Source organism: Phymastichus coffea, unplaced genomic scaffold (assembly GCF_024137745.1).
Source record: "Phymastichus coffea isolate CEN01 unplaced genomic scaffold, Cenicafe_Pcof_1.1 PCOF00048, whole genome shotgun sequence".
Lineage (NCBI taxonomy): Eukaryota > Metazoa > Arthropoda > Insecta > Hymenoptera > Eulophidae > Phymastichus > Phymastichus coffea.
The window spans coordinates 1,155,775-1,173,782 of NW_026706859.1; the positions used below are offsets into that span (position 1 = coordinate 1,155,775).

Consider the following 18,008-nt stretch of genomic DNA (forward strand, 5'->3'; position numbering starts at 1 on the left):
GAGAAAAAAAAACAAAACAAAACAAAAGATCGACTTCGCGTTGCGGAGCACAATGCGAATTTGCAAGAAGACGAACGCTGCCCGGCAAAGCAGCCGGCAGCCTTGAAATATATACCAATATTGTACGGAGAAGCTGCGACGCGCGTCGACGTTTGTAACACGGCTTCGGGCGGACTTTTTGCCGATGCCGTTTACGAATTTCATTCGCTCAGCTCGGCAAGCCGTACGCGCGCGGCTACTCACGTCATTAGCATAGAAAAACGCCTTTTATGCTAAAGTCCACTCAGACCAACTCGAAAAGCCCACTCGCGCGTACCGCCGTATTTACGCGCGGCTGCATCGTAATGTCGCGCCCGTGCGCGGTCGATGCTGTCACCGTCTCGTCCGTATATCGATCTTGCGCAACGATCATTTTCGTTATCAACGCTTTCCCGAGGGGTGCGCACACTCGAGCAGCCACTGCGCGACCGCGCGCGTCGTCGAACGCTCGTTTCGTTTCGCAACTCGCGGCAGCGCAGGCTTCGGCCGGAATCCCACGTGCGACGTGATTCATTTGATCGCGCATACGAGCGCTGTACGCTAGGAGCTGTTGATTTTCTGGAAAAGCTGCTTGCCCAACCAGTGTCAATTATTTTGTGAAAAAAAAAAAAAAAAAAAAAAAAATCGCTTCGGTTCAATTATCTGCGTTGCGAGAATTGGAAATTGATCGCGAATGTAATCGCGCGCGGGCGATAGCGCGCGAAATTATCTCTCGAATCGCAGTGCGCGCGACGATAATTCGATTTGAACTTCATTATCGCGAGCGCGCACTGAAGTCTCTCTCTCTCTCATATATTTGTCGCGACTGCGAGCGAGCGGCGATCACCTACGCGATTCGCGCCGATAAATCCGCCGCGTGTATAGCTTTTTGCCCGCACTTTCCATTACGCAACGACCCACTGCTAAAGCGTGGGCAGACACAACGCGATGTGTGTCACTAAGTGCTGTACAATTTATCAATGCACATTTATTATCTGCTCGTGTACGAGTTCACTTGCTCATTCTGCGAATGTACCGAGCTGAAAAGCTTGCCCGTTCTTTCGAGGGTTCGGCGGAATGACGATGCCGGTCGGAGTTTCTTTGGGGGAGAAGAAAAATTCACGGCATTACAAGTGACAGCGGTCGGCTTAAAAAATTATCGGTATATCGGTGATAAGTCGGCAAGATATGCATGCGCGTATGGAATTGTATTCTAGACTGAAGTCGTCGCTGGTCTGTTAATGCTAATCTTTCAATCGACCCGCGAGATTTCAAACGACGTTCGTTTCTCTAATCCGCGCCAAAATGATACACGCGACATTTTCGAAACGTCGAGTTCCATCGGAGAATCCGAAGAAAAAAATGGTTGTTTCGTGCTTCAATCGCACGCCAGCCTTTCGGAATGTAAGGTCAAGTTCGTCAGTCATTTTGTCGCTGGTCTTCTCTTTTCATTCGGCTCTTTTCTTCGTCGTCCTTTCACATGATAATCGCTCAAGTGTGTTCCACCGCGCCGCGAGTCTTTTCTCTCTTTTCTAAAACTCGCTCTTGCGCAAACTTTTGAACTGATTACACCATCATCCAATCGTCTTCGGACGATTTGCATCGAACTAAACACGAGTCGTCAGCGGGGAAGCCGCATGTTTTTGCTAGACTGCCTGTCGTCTCACGTAAGATTCTAAAAATATAATGCAACACAACGACGATTCAGCTCGTTATATCGCGAGCATCCTTAACGGTTTCATGGAAATCAACGTATAGTTCTAATACACAAAGTATCTCACGCGAAACAATGTGAGGCTCCGAGAAACTTTCTATCGAACGCGAGGCGTTCCAGTTAATAATTGACGCAGGCACATTCGCTGGGATGGGTATGTAATTTGAGATTTTTTTTTTACCGTAAACGAAAGCATTGATTTACGCTCGAATACGCGGAGGGTCAGTAGCGGAGAAAATGCGATTTGAAAAGGCGCGCTGGCGCTCGTTACCAAAGCCACTCATTGTTCGCGCGCATTACTTAAGCCAATTAGCGCTCGCGAGGCGTCGCGTATACGGGCGTGCGCGAGGAAAGATGGGTTTCGCGCGATAATGGGGCAGAAGCTCGCGCCAACGCGATATCGGAGAAGCGCCGAGGGACTACAGGCGAGTCGGTCGACGTACGTCCCCGCGTGCGAGATCACTTCCTACGGCTACGCGCCGGCCGCGTGTATCTGGTTTCACGTGGTGCTCGCGGAAACCGTAAATCGCCCGGCTACTTGGCGCGTCCGCGGTCTCGCCGGCTAAATGAGGCATGAAACAGCCGACATCGAATTCGGTCGACTTTTCAATTGAGCTACCGTTGCCGGATCGCCTATGAATATGCATCTGGCGGTGCACGGCGTTCGAGCGCCTCGTCGATGGAAGCATAATTGCAGGGGCTCTCCTTTTTTCCTCTGCTACGCGTGCGCGCGCGGCACGATCCAATCGCCGTGGCGCCCGATATGCAGATCATTCGTGGCAAGGATTCCGTTATATCAAGCGAGAACCTGCTCGTCGATATAAGCCACGTTTGCTCGCGATAACGCTGCTGCTGCGTACTTGCTGGTGGACAACTTGCTTTTGTTTCTTCGACGTTCGACGAATCTTCCATCCTCATTATTATTACATTACGTTGGCTTTCGTTAAATAATTTTTCTTCTTGTAGACCTACTCGTGTACGCTTTATCGAGAAAATTTTAATTAACACGTCGGCTTATGTATAGCCACGTCAATTTGTAAACCTATCAAGTACTTTTCAGCTTACGTAAAACGTAACACGTTTGTAACAGAAAAAGCAGCCTATACGTTCGGCACGCTGAGAACTGGTGTATTATAATTATTTTTCAATCGATGTAGAAGAGTGTGCCCAAGCAAAAACAGATGCAGATGAATTTTAAAGAAAAAAAAGAAATAAATCGCTCGCATGTCTGATACATTGATGACCAAAGCGTAAGGCGACAAACCTCTTTCGTCCTCGATTCCGTACAATGAAATTTTAACGAACAACATCAAAAGAACAAGATTTCATGAAATTAAATAACAAACACTGCTATATTATTACTAGCAAACAAGTTTTATTTATTGTTTCGTCAACGTAGTAGTGGTCCTCGTTAATTCAAAAAGCCTATCCGTTTGAAAGAAACATACGACTGGTTTTCCTGGACTCTACGGATTGCACACACACAGAGTCACACGCGTAGAAAGAAAAAGTTGTGCACTTATCGGTAGTTGCGGATTACGTGATCTCCAACAACAAAAAAGTGTAAATTATAACGTTAACGTTATACATATTTGTTTTTTCCGCGGTACATCACTCCGACGAGAGATTTATGCGATTACATTAGACAATTTATTGCGACTGAAGCTTATATGAAGGGCAAATGAAGAAAAAACAAATAGTTAGTTGGCCAGCTTACGAGCATTATCCTTCAATTAGGAAAAAAAAGAAGGAGAGCGAAAAGTACCCATGGAGATAATGGTGCTCTCGCAATTTTTTCACGCCTAGCGTCGTAAATCAAAAAAGAAAAAAAAAAAAGCGCGCGCGAGCTTAAGCGCGCGATGTTATACGAGAGACGATTATTATTAAAAAATGCTTATCGAGATGGACGATCTTAATTACAGGTGATGGGAAGGCAGCAGTACATAGTGAAGCCGATGGTCATGGAAGATGAGAGCAACGGTAACGGCGGAAGCGATAATCCAGCTGTTGCCGGAAGCAGCGGAGTCGTCAGCGAAGCGGCCCTTAGCCATGCACCAGCCTTGACCGAGCATACCCTCAGAGAGCATGGTATTCCACTCCAACAGGCCATCAAACAGGTGATTTATATGCCACTCTTTCGTTGCTCATTGCTTTCCTCTGTGTCTTGGAGATCTTAATTTCGATTGTTCGCGTAAGTGAGCACTGCTTCATTAGTATTTCAAGTCTCCTTGAAAGCACCGCGTTAATATTTCAAACGTCAAACTACACATTGGCACATTTAAATTATCTACGAAAACAATTTTGCAATTCAGTCCCCACCGCACAACTACTCGACGTACCAGTTCCACTGACGTATTATGCACAGTCTTTACGTTGTCTGTTCATAATTGGGCGGAAAAAAAATTGCACAATACAAATGCTCGAGCTAAGTAATAACAGTAAGACAAATTTGAATTTCAACGCTGCTCATTCGATGCAAGTACAGCAAGTTTTTTTTTCTTATTCCATTGAGGTTGCAGATATAAAATTGATAAGTTGTTTTCACAAGTGCATTAATGTCATCAAGGAGAACTCGACATGAAAAACGAAAAGAAAATTCACATGACATAATTCGCGCAAGTAATATAATAAATTGAAGCGTACGTCGTCTTCGCGCCTGACACGAGGAAAAAAGTAAGAAGGGCAGAATTTACATTTACGAGCGCCACTAAATCAAAGCTGCACTTTTACGACTTGCTCGGGCTGTCGTCGAAATGGTATAGGCTCGCGTCAAGCGCTGAGAGTCGAGCTTTTTGTTATTTGACAAAAAGCGAGCGCGCGCGCATCATAACTGAATCGGCAACGTCCGGTGTACTGCGTAAATAACGGCAGAAGCGGAGCGCAACTTGTAGAGCGATCTCGGGCAGCGGTTGGCTCGAGAGCGAAAAGCTTATCGGGGCGCTTTCCCGATCGCTCGGCCGGACGGTGCTCGTCAACGGCCGAGAGACGCGCGCGGGTCATCGTCCAGCCCGCGCTTTCGCGAAAACTCGTCTCGCTCTCGCGCCGCTCGCTTGCGCGCGGGAAAGATCGTTCCCGTTATTGCGCGCCGCTCGGCACTTATCTCGGCATCAACGCCGACGCCGCGGACGTTCCCTCTTTCGTCGTGATGCGTGCTGCTAGCGCTGCGCCTGTGCCGATGCTTCTTTCCCAGGCTCGTCGACAAAGTCGCAACCCTCTTCTCTTCTCGCTGTCTCGCGCCAAATGGAAGAAAAGAAGAGATATGTGACGCGCGCGCGATTTTCGTATATTCGTCGGATTATTTGGCATGATTACGGCGCGCAAGGAAAAGCCGGTCGTCGTGGTGTGTCGGCTTATGAAAGCATCGCGCCGCCATCCCCAGTGCGTATTTCTCTTGTCTTTTCACTTCACGGATGTGCTTGACTCGATAAGCCCGAGATCCACGCGTAATTTTCGCCGTTTGACTTTCAATCGGCAAACGATGTCCATCTCGTTTTGCCAGCTATACGACGCGCGAGTAATGGAAACCGAGGTAGCGGCAAAAAAGGGAGCGCACGCGTAACCGAGCTTTCCGAAGCGAATCTAAGGCGAACGTACATCCGACACGAAAATATTCAGCTGCGCCAATTTAATCTCTTACGCGAACGGACAGATCGCCGCGGTACATAATTTCATACGCCTCGCGGACGAAAAAACGTCACGATAAGTGTATATACAGACTAATGACACTCGCACTCGGGTTATGTGATGCAGATAGTTGCGCAAGCTTCGCGAAAGGATGTTTCTCTCTCGGGGGAATTCGTCGCGACGGAAGTCGCGTTGTCCCGCAACCTTGCGGTACAGAGTTTTCGATAACTACCGTGCAAGAAAAGTCGACGGCCGACATCGCGCGAGCGCACGTGAAATCGGGCCCTAGTCATCGAGGCTTTATAATTGATTGCCGATAGGTAAGAAAAGAACATATTGGTTTCGCAAGGATACGCGCATTCGTGATTTTATTCATTATTGTAGGAAAAAACAAGCTAATTATCCGTTAATTTCTATGGGGACTAGTGTAAGACCGAAATTTTAATTAGAGAGATTGCGTAATATCGGGCAGGACGTACGAGGCGATGCGAAAGCGATGTAAACGATTAAAAGATAAAAGTAGCCGAACGATAAATTACCATAATTAGTTCTGGTGGTATATGAAAAATGCGGTTTATCATCGCTCGTACATACACGTTTGCCGGTACCGATGAAGAAACGCATTCGTTATCCGCGGTCCACAGCGTGTACGCTTTCGTCGCCGACCACTCGAACTTTCCTCCTGATCAGCTCGTCGTCAACGTCCCCGTCACTGGAGCAAGTCCTGTGCAAAGGCACACAGGCACAAAAGGCCAAAACAATTAAAGTCATGCCGAGTAGTAACCAGCGCGCGCGCGCAGATTGTAATCGCGAAGGTAGGAGAACGAAAGCGCAGAAATGCCGGCGACCTGTTGCCTCGATTTATCAGCAGCGGCATAGCCAGCGGCGGCGATGCGGGCGACGCGAGCTGCGCGCACTGACTCTCTCGCTCGGTCGATTGTCAAAAAGCAGAGTACGCGTTCCGCAATAGGGGTGTTATCCTTGTTGCTTTAGCTATCTTCTATCTGCAACCCAATGAAATTCTAATTTTTTTCTTCCTCTAGCCGTAGCCCGGGACACATTGTTTTCGGGCTCTGACGTTCGCTTTATTGCTCGGCCCTCGTTAGTCGACGCAAATTCTTTTGTTTTTCTTGCTGCTCGCGCCTGCAAACATTTCGTAACGCGCTGAAAAATTGTCAAGTGACGCGAACCTTTTTGCAGCTCTTGCGAGTGCTGCGTTTCGCAACTGGAGCGTACACATAATTATCGCGCGGCAAAATCACATTAGCGTTATGCGCCGGCGAGTCATTCGGCTAATTTCGCTTGCGATTGCGATCTAACAAAACCGATAATACGTGTTACAGTTCGAGGCATGGTGGTCGTCGTTGACGTGCGTGGCGGCCGGCAGTTCGCCACGTTTCGTAGTCGACGGTCAAGCGCCGCTCAGACAATGTCTTCACCCGGAAGCCTGTAACAAGCTGGTCGAGTTACCGGCTCACTACACCGTCTTCCATGACCTCAGGAAAGAGTTCTCCTCGTGCTACTCCACCAACGATGAACTCCAGTTGGTCAGCATTCAAGAAATGATACAATGTATCCTTTGCATTCTACGAGTTGATAATGAAAATCACATATTCATTATCAGTTAGTTTAGGGATCGGAACTATTGTGTTCGAGAATACAAATAACCAGTCACTTAGCTTGGTAAGTGCACGTGTTATCCAAGATTATATATCGATATTTCGCGTTCATCATTTTCGCTCATATATAACAAGTTCAGCATCTACGTTATGGATGTTTCTTCTTTTATTTTCTCTACCGGTACATCATTTCATCCGATAATAAGTTGGTACCCGAAGCTCGGCATTTATCTAAATATCCAATGACGCTCTGTAGACATGCAATCTGTTGAACACACATTCCGGCGTGTATGCGCCAACTTGTGCGACTATCTTCGGAAACAGTATGTGTTCGAGTGTCGTCCCCTCCTTGCTAATTTATCCAACGATTCTATACAATCAAGTGCCAATACTGCGCATCAATAGCTTATCGATGCATTGATCTGAACGCCCGCAATTTTCCTATTGTCATCTTTACGCACATGTTTATAACCACGCGAGATGATTGCCGAGCAATTTCGCTCTAGCGCGCAAGCAATCTCATACATGCTCATTAGTATCGAAGGATGCGCATACCTCTCTTCGGCGAAGAAAAAAAAACGAAGACTTTAGGGTCAGAGAGCTTCTCAAGGCAATTACCAATGCAAAAATCCCGACACGCACGCATACACATATACACGCGCGCGCTGTTTCATGCTACACGCGGCTCCTCAAAAAAAAAGGAAAAAAAAGAAAAAAAAAACATTTCGAGAGAGTCTCTTCGAAGTTGCGCGCATGCGTGGCTATTTTTCTCTGCACATCGGCGCTGGCTTTTCAGCTCGCTTGTTCGCCGTTCAGGTGTGAATTCAAAAGTAGCGCGGAGAATTTTTTATTTTGGCGTGAAAAGCATTCCTACGTCTGACGGTTCTGACGACAATTAACTTCATTCGTACTTTTTTTTGAAAGTGAAACTATGTTGGTTTCGAAATAATTAATTTGATCCTGTAATACAAAAATGCATATTTTGTTTTAATACGCAAAGTGACATTTGTAATATATTTTTAAATATTTTGATATTTACACATTTACTACCGGAATCTCTTTTATGAATCGAAATGGTATTTTATTAGACTTACTACAAGTCGATAATGAATAAATCAAGGATTACTTAATTGAAAATGTCCAATAAGGCGAACATTCGAAAAAGTAAGCTAGATTTTATTTGAGTGATAAAAGAAACAAAAGAACTCAGTTGATTAAAAAGTATAATTATGAAAAAAAACCTCGGAAAGACGCCGTTATAACGTCTATTGGCTTCACAACCAATTCGCCGATAAGATCGCATGCGGCTAAATTCGAATGACTATTTCCTCTGTAGTGAAATCAAACGCGCGCGTTATAGCATCGATGCGAGTGAAGAGACCCATGGCTATAATAAGACAATATGCTAATACGCTCCCGCTGTTGTCTTGGCATTGACAAAGCATTCGACAATGAGCTTCAGATAATTTCAAACGTCACGGGACTCTTTCATGCATTGTTACACTTTTACTGACAGAATTTCACGAAAAAATCGTCTGTTTGATGAAAAAATGTATTCCCTATTGCCTTGAAATCGCGTCCGCGAACGGCATAGTTTTATTATGTCGTCTGCTCGTAAACTGCTTGAGCCGGCGCGCGCGCGTATGAGTCGATTCCTTCTCCTTATTTCTTTCTCTTTCTCACTCTTTCTCGACATGCCTTCGTGCCGTCACGTATGAAAAAAGGCTTCGTCCACAACGTTGCGGCGCACGTCAGCTCGTTAAATCTATTGGTAAAAAAGAAGCGCACGCATATGCATTCGCGCATACAATCGCATAAGTTTGCCTGTGAATTAACCTCCTGTTCTTTTTTAACGACGCACGAACTTCCAGTGAATTTTCGTTTCGATTTCTTGTCTAACGAGCACGTGTGCGCGTTGTGGCAGAGGCCCAAGGGAATACGAGCCAAGTCGAGCTCGCACTCTTCGCACACATGCGCGGAGGAGTCAGTTTTCTTTCTCGAAGCGGGGTCGAAAAGCACGCAAAGCGCGCCGAGACGCGCTCAGTCGTTGTCGCGTTCGGACACCATCAGACCGAAGTCTTCACTTGTTCCTTCGATCTGCTGCTCTGTGTGGATTTTTCGTCCTAATCTCTCTGAGTACTTACAATTAGTGCTAGCATTACACGGCTCTACGCGTCGTTTCGTCAAAAGTAAATTGCCGTTGTCGCCATTTTTCTTCCGATCGACAAAATGAAAGGTAAGCGCAATTTTTCAGTTCGAATAAAACTTTATCGATCACGTAGACCAATAACCAAGTCATTTGTACGGAAAAAAAGTAACGAAATTGCAATTGCAGCCATACACTTGGCAAAGGCTGAATATTTAAGGAACAAAAGATATATCGCGTGGTTTTGGAATGACAAACGTGTAATAACTACGGCAATCACGAGTCGTGCGATTTTTTGCTTCGTCAAGCGTGATGCACTCTATCTCCCTCTCTTTCTTGCATGCACTTTTGTTTTGACGATCGTTAGACGTTGTACAACTGTTGGCGATTGTTGTTAGGGCTGAAGTTTCCTCCTTTTTTTTTTTTTTTTTCACTGTTGCATGTTTATTTCACATGCGCTCCGACCATTATTTACGCAACTATGATTCCTTGAAAGAAAAATGTCACCTGCGATATCAAAGATTTACTTTATACATAAAAATGAATTGAATCTAATCACAAATTTACAAAAAAAAAGTCAAACATAGACGTCGGCATTGTACGATCTCAGATATGGCAACTGTAAGATTGGAATGCGCGTGCGCGTTGGAGAGAGTGCGCAAGTGCAGTTCGATTCTATTAAGAAAACAAAAAGCCACCTGTTGCTGATCGACACGTCATATTCGCGATGCCCGATACTTTTGCTTTCGCCAACTTCTTCCTATATTGACATTCAGATTCTTGTGGTTGTTCCTTGTCTGATTCACGGTGATGTTTAAATTATTACTGCATATTCCGAGTGTATGTTGTAACTCGTAACCATTGGAATATATGCAATTTCAACGAAACGTCGATGCTGCAGTAACTTCTTTTTATAACTAACGATGAAAACTTTCGCGGGTGCAAGAAATATAAGCTTATAATACTCACTAGCCGTGAATTCACTTTCTAACGACTAAAGCGATGTTCTCGCTCTGTAAATCGGTTTACACGTGCATAGTGAAATTGCCTCTTTCTCGTTAACCGTCGAATTCTCTAGCTAATGACATTCTGGCGATATTTTCCAATTGAAAAACGTATAAATACGTTTAATTTTTCATTTATAAAATTGAAACATCCTTCGAAAAGATCTTAGACAAGTAACCTCTTTGTCTGCATTATCGGGAGATACATTTTCCTCCAAATCTTGAGTCAAAAAAATAATCACGAAATTCTGATATTTACTAATTGCATAAAGCCTAGTAGCACAGAGAGATCAAATATAAGTCGCACATGATAATCAATAGCGATATGAGCCAAAAAAAGTCTTTAGTCTGAAAACGTGATTGAGAATGCGCTGGCATTCCCATGAAATACATTCAAAAATAGGAAGATGTTTCACACACATAACGCAAGCGCACTTTGACTGCGACTGTACAGCGGGTTTTTTTTCATATTGTGCGATTGGCCAACACAACACAACTCTTCCTCTCTCGCTGGTCGTCTTATCGCTGCGCGTTATGGGTGCAGTTTAAAGGTCAGGCTTGAAGCACGCGATTAAGGCGCCTGGAAGCTGGCCAGTCAAGCTATTACTCTCTTGTCGTTCGTTTCGTCGGCGAAAATCTTTATCTTCTTTGCCCGCCAAGCCGTTGCGGCCTTATTTCTCTGTGTGTCTCAGTGCTCCGCAGTCCGTATTTTTAGATCTTACTTTTATTTTACGGTAAGTTTGACTGAATACAGATAGGCTAACGAGATAAGTGCGATAATACTTGGGGCTTTAACCAGCTTTTCCAATGCAAAGAAATTTACGGCGAGCCCTAGGGCGCAAACAATTAGGTTTTTGAGAGAGAAATTTTCGAAATTGTCGGTAACTACGCGCCGCCTTTTTTTTCGGTAATTCACTGAAACGACGACATTTTTCGACCAGTGCGCATTTCGTTGAAACTCGTTTGCGGCGTTGCTTTCAAGCGCGCGAAAGAATCACGTTACAGTGTACACCTTTGCGAACACAAATTACGTTGTGTATTTCTTGGATTGCATGATCGAGACAGTGGGGAAAAAATTGGACGTAGAATAGGAATACCTTTGTGGAGAGTCGTCATTATTCTTCATTCGATTCGACAAAGTCCGTTCTTCGAAACCTATTAGACGCTAGCTTTTGTTCCTATCGGTAATTTATCTACTACATTCTTTCTCCAAATTATTTGACGAACTAACGATCGGCTAAATGAAGTACGCGCTGATTTGCATTATCTTTGACTCCGAAGTCGTTACATAATCGATAATGATATACATTTGGATATTTTGTTCAAATATTGCATCGACATAGAATAGTTAAATTACTAAAACGGAATCGTGACTGATTGCGATATGAAGTTATTTTAGATTCGTGAGGTGTTGAAGTTTCCTCGTTCTCTTCGTCGTTCTCGTCAATCTTTTAATTAACGAAGATTTTATGGACATTCGTGTACGAGCAACAGAGATTCGCTTCGAGCGTTTCTTATTTAAGGCTTTGGCAATGTAACAACGATCATTTGTCATATATTGAGATCCACACAGACAGTCTCAACTGTGTAATGAATATGCTAATGAGACATGCATAAACAATGACAATTTTTAGCTGTTTTTTTTTCTTTTTAAATTATTAATGCACAATTTTTTCCACACTCTTGTATAATCCGAAAGGCGCATTTGACCTTTACGATGCTGTAGAAAAAGTTAGCTGTTTTTCTGAAATAGCGCGCCATTTGAAGAAATACATTTGATCGCTTATGAAAATGAATGAAGATAGGCTTTTATCTTGAATGGCATTCAAGCAAATGGTTGAAGATAAAGACGAAAATAAAAATATACTTAGCGTCATGGAAGTTGCTGGGATTCTCGCGTAAATCCATTAAAATGAAAACGTGTGCCAAATCACCATAGACCCATGGAGAAAGCGTATACATGGGAAGAGAGAAAAGCATCGGTTCGATTTGTCATAGCTTCAAGCTCTTATATATACATTAGATTATACATGTTTTCAATGTGCTAAACTAGAAGAAAATCCTTGACTACTCGTGTAATCAGACTATAACATACCGGCCGACACGGAAAACGATTATCACGTAAAAGAGGTCCAGGACATGGTCGCGGTCATCCAAAGGATGATTAAAGACGGTAAGACCCATACGCAGAGTTAAAAAAACTCATTTATTACCCAACTTTTGAGAAGTAACGATTCTCCATAGATACTTAAAATGGAATGGAGTTGAATTTGTAGCTTGATCTATGGTGCTCGTCAATAGCTCAGTCAAACGATAAAAAAATCAAAGAAATAACTCGGGATAAATAATGTTCGGTTGATTCGCCCAACGTCATTAACTCAAGTCTTCGTGCTAAAATACACTGTACTAATCGATTGAATAGATCAATGAAGAGAACTATTTTAGTGCATTTATTCTAGTTATCCTGGTAATGAATCAAGACCGATATGATTTATTGACTATAACATTGAAGCGATTTACTAAATGCACTTTTTTTTGGCATAGTAATGATGAAAAATTTCCACCGTGTTTTTAATACGTAAAAAGTATTCTGCCGTTTTTTACTGTTACAAGTATCCCTCGTATAATGATTCTCTATAGGCAATCGTAATAATTTATTCAATGTCAGTAGAACTCGTTCTAATCAAACAAGTCTTAAGATAAGGCCCCGCGTATATTTATAATAAGATAATTTTTTGAAGGTTATAAGGCTAAATTATCAGTTATGGCACATTTCAAGACAAAAAAAACACGTTTCGGACGTGAATGTTAGCAATATTAAATGATAAATATTTAAAAACTAGTTTATGTATTTAAACATGGTTAATGACATACTTCAACGAGAATATTCGAAACCGTTCTAGACTGTCATTTTAACTACTATTTTTTTATTATTCAAGTTTGTCGATAAAATGTTCACTGCTCCTACATATAGTGTAAAATATTAAGCATGTATATAAGTAAATCTCCAAAAATTAAAAAATTTGTCATTAAAAAAAAATGTTCTTCAAAGCACATCTTTGAAAATCTTTTTTTCTTTCGTAGTTGGCTTTGAATAACATTAGAAAATATGAGCTCATGATTTTTTCCAAACCTTTTCTTGTGAAACAGCATAATTAACCTGAACTTAAAATTCTTCAAATAACGTCATTTTCAATAGGTTAAGATTGTCAGATATTGAAATGAAAATGTATCAAATCATTTTTCGCAGCTATTGAACTTTATTTATTTTTCAAATTTTATAAATAATAATATAACAAATTATTAGTAAAAATAAAGTAGTTACAAATATTGTAATACAAACTGTGAATATTTTCAAATAAGTACTTTTTTTGGTAGTTTTATTCTTTGGTTTTGTTACCTTATTCAATTTTGCATAAACTAGGTTCCATTTAGTTGGTTCAAGTGAAAAATGATTACATGAAAGTTTTGTGAATATTTTCTTATTCTCTTCTTCACTTATGTTCTCCATTACAAAGTTAAAGTGTGAAAAATAAAATTTCCACGACACTGAATTTCCCGCGCAACATTTTTGATGTTGATTTATATATTTTAGTACACGCACAATTTACTCTATCTGGTTTGAAAGAGAAATAAGAGGTATGAGCATCAGTGCGAACACACAGAAATTTATTCGTTATATTATATTGATATTAGATTATTATAATTTTTCTCATTGCGATCAACCAGTCGACGTCATTAATATGCAACTTAAGCAGGGTATAATAAATATCAATTGGCTTTGGGTTATATATCAATCGGAAAGTTCGTTTTATTGCGCCTAAATAAAATAAAAAACGCACCTTTTTAACATAAGGGGCTCGCTGACTACGCTGACTAGGAATAGTACATTACGATACAAGTGCGGGAAAATAAGATGAGAGCGTAAACGCCACACGAGACAAGAAACTCTTTCCCGAACATGTGCCGTACCGTACTTTTTGATACGACGTGTGGAAAATACGATTTTTAACGCACGTTTTTGCCGAGCGTGCGGGAAAAACGAACTTTCCGCACGGAGTGTCGAAAAATCTATAACTCAGACAAGGCACAGAAATAAACAAAGAATTGTGTTAGATTGATATTTTGGAGTAGAATACATTCTATTTATTTATGTATAAGTTACAGAAAAATTATTGTTGTAAAAAAATAAAATTTATAGAGTTTTCGATATATTACAAAGTGAGTAACACTTCTATTTGTATTTTTTATGTTATGCGTGATAGAAGCACATTCTTAAAACTCATTTATTTCAATAACACGTGTTAAAAGGTCTATAAAAAAGTTTTGAAATAATTTTTCCAAGACTTTTTTACAATGCTAAGGAAATAATTTTTATAGCGAGTTACAACTTGAATTCTTGAAAAAAAACGTACATTTTCAATTTATAGCTTCATAACTATAATCAATGTTCGAAAATGAATTAGTGCAAGTGATTGGTCATCATTTTTCCCGAAAAACAAAAACGTTTTCAAATTTTGATTTGCCCTTATTATAGCACGATTATTATAAGAGTAACTTTAAAAGTGTTGGGGATTTGCTCATATATTAAAATATAATATTTTTCATTATACATTTTTTTTCTACGGCAGCAAAAAATATTTGTCTTACTCGATCATTGAACCTGCTTCAGTTTATTTCTGGATTACAATTAATATCATTCATTAAAATACTTCGGAATGGCGAAGAAAACTTGGGACTTGTTGATTTTGCTACAATAAATGTGGCAAGAAAGAATATTTTCGAATTACGATCGTTTTAATAATAAATAAAAAATTATACATTTTCTAAACTTTGGAAATTTGAATTTGCCTAACTGAATGTTTGTAGTTACGTAGCTTAAAGATTTAAACACGTATTAAATTACGTATTATTCATTCACATTGTAATTCTTATCAAACCGTTGGTTCTCATTTTGGTAGCGCGATTAGTCACGCGAACGCTTGTCGGTATATTATTTTGATGAGTACAAAGCTCAACACGTGCGTGGAAGACTCATCTTTGTTATTGAAACAGCGCTTGCGCTTGTCATCTTGCAAAGTGGAGCAGTTCTCGAGTTAACAATAATGATTAGTGTAAATTGTGGAATAAATTTCGCAAACGGGATCAACATGATTTTTCGAATGGATTTTTCTTAAATGAAAATGTACGGCGACAGTTTGAATGGAATAGTCCTGAGTATCCAAAATGTACAATTTTCACTAGCTGTAGACACAGCAAAAACGCGAAACGGATCTCAGCTCGAGATTGCTTGTAAAGCATTGTGAAAAAGGATGCTAGAAATGAAGAAAAAACCAAAGCGCCCGAAAGAATTCGCGCGCTACGTCGGCAAATTGAACTGCTCGCGTTGCAGTCACCTCTCTGCACATTCGATAGTATACAGTTCGGCACAATGTATACTACGGCAGGAGGGGGCATTTTTTTTACCAGAAGTATAACGCAAGACAGGACGACGGTGTTGAATTACCGGGACTCGACCTGACATTCCGTCAATAACTCATTCGTCTTTCGATGCTCAATGCTGTACAGTCGACTCCGCTGCTTAACAGTTCGCCAAGTTCTTTTTTTAACAGTGTAGTTTTTTCAGTTTTCAAAGAAAAAGTTACGGGATTCTTTCCAATGTAAATAATCGGCATGATATTAATATTCATCATAAGATTTATCGTCAAATTGTCAGTGAAACTCGTGATTAAGATTTTACTTGCTGTTCTCACTGACATTGTGAGATTTACTCTAGAATAACTTATAGGGTAAATAACCGCATCTCAATTCTAACTGTTAATATTTCAACAATGTTTGTGAAATGTTACAACACAACTTGGCGCTGTTATATTTCAAGAGGGTGGACAACGTTTCAAAAACATTATTGTAATATGCAGTTATTATGAGGAAAGACAATTATATTTTTCAATTGGTCTTATTTAATTCATAAAATAACTAAAAGTTAAATTGGTTGATAACGTTTATTTAATATCTACAGTATTTAATTATCTACAGTGTAATTATGGAGGAAGGTATTGTATTTCAGCGCCTTTCCAGTAAAGATACAAAACTTTCTGGGTACGTCACGCTGACTGTTAATAATTTCAATATGCATTGCAGGACACGTATTCCAAAATCCGGAAGTCGTTAACCTTGTATTGGAACCTGGCATATGGTGAGTTTCTCAATCTTTCATCAAATCGGCATTCTTTGAAAATTAGCTTTACGCAACTTCGTTATACGTTGCATTACAATTTAATTTATTTTGCACGATACAAAAAAATGCCGTTATCGTCGTGAGATTTACCTCACGAAATAAATTAAATTGATTAATTGATGTAAGCTCATTTGATTTCGATGAAACGGTGAATAAGACGTCCGATAAGAATGCGGTGAGTCTATTTCATCAACTTTAATGAAAAACTTATAATTGAAAATTGCAGCTCAAAGGATGAGAAGGTAGACAATAATTGCGTGGTGCGAGCTCGAGGATTGCCCTGGCAATCATCCGACCAGGACGTAGCGAAATTCTTCAGAGGACTGAATGTTGCTAAGTAAGTTGTTTTAATTAAATTTCTTATAAAAAGTTGACGGTTAATCTTGAAATTAAACAATTTTATCCATTAAAAATGTAGTTAATACGTATTTTTCAACGATAAAAAACACAATTTACATTTAATACATCTATTAATGGTATATGTATTTAGCTAGCACTCGGATGAGTTCTATTCCAGGTAATGGGTTATCATGTAAGCGTTACTTTCTGTGTTTATAATATGACTAGAACGTTTTTTTTATTAAACACTTGAGTGTTGTAATACACGTTTTCACCCATTTTTCCTTTCACGGCTTATTTTAATCGACCGAAAACTGCAAAGAAACACTCTTCAATAGAGTCTAGCAAAATATTGCAAGCTAATTTCAAAATAAGCTCGTGGCAACGAACTCGAATTCCGAGGCGAGTGCGCGTGCTGACGAGGTTTTCTTTGCAGTTTTCGCTCGCGATTCTTTCAAGTCGAGCGCGCTCTAGGATTCGCATTCTTCAACTTGAGCGCGATAAGCGCCTTATCTAGGGTCACGGATCACTAGGAGTTTATGTAGTTTCAACTCGCGTTTATTCGGTTCGAGGCTGATGCGCTTTTTCTTTCGGGTTGACTTGGCGAACTTCGCTTAAGCTTCGCTCGATGCTACAACGATACTTTTCGACAACAATCGTATATTGTTCAACGCGAGATAATTGTATTTTTTATCTTGGCCGCTCGTACGCCAAATGTATTCGTATAAGTAATTGGTGATTTCCAAACAAAGAGTAATATTAGCAGTTACCTTGACTTATCGGGTTACGTTTTTTTGTCTTGTTCTTCTATGCATGTCATACGTGGAATCATATGTGCGAAAAAAAGCTTGTACTTCTTGAACTTTTTCTTCTCTTAGTCGTCGCTATGGTAGTGTAATTTTCATTGAACGCAAATGCGAGTTGTATGAATAGCCTATTGGAAATGTACAATAAGCACTTGCGTCAATGGTTGGTTGATATGCGACAAAAAAAGAAAAAAGAATAATAAAAATAATAATGAAGATTGCAGCTCGGGTATATGCAACGCGATGCGCTATTCCTCGGTCAGTTTGCTTACGCCGGCCGTGAAGCTTGTTTATTTTAGCTGCGTCGCTGTCTTAGATGCTTGAGTCGTTTTATGTTTTATTAAAAACGAGTTTGGAAATAACATTAAATAATGAATCTATGGTACGAACTCTACTAATTCGCATGAGCGTTGTTAATGAAATCCTCAAGTTCAAAATCCTAAATAATTGATCGTCGTTACATGTTTCAATTAGTTAAGTTTCATTTAACACTGCGTGTA

At 40.7% G+C, this 18,008-nt stretch overlaps 1 protein-coding gene across 2 annotated transcripts in view; it reads left to right on the plus strand.

The window, feature by feature from the left end:
- Positions 1-18,008, plus strand: part of LOC131665263 (RNA-binding protein fusilli) — a 39,696-nt gene that overhangs the window by 9,533 nt on the left and 12,155 nt on the right. For both annotated transcript variants that reach the window (XM_058937037.1, XM_058937038.1), the window contains exons 2-6: positions 3,655-3,849; positions 6,700-6,928; positions 12,209-12,298; positions 16,267-16,321; positions 16,590-16,700. In XM_058937037.1, coding sequence (XP_058793020.1) covers positions 3,655-3,849; positions 6,700-6,928; positions 12,209-12,298; positions 16,267-16,321; positions 16,590-16,700 — 680 coding nt within the window. The remainder of the gene's footprint in view (positions 1-3,654; positions 3,850-6,699; positions 6,929-12,208; positions 12,299-16,266; positions 16,322-16,589; positions 16,701-18,008) is intronic.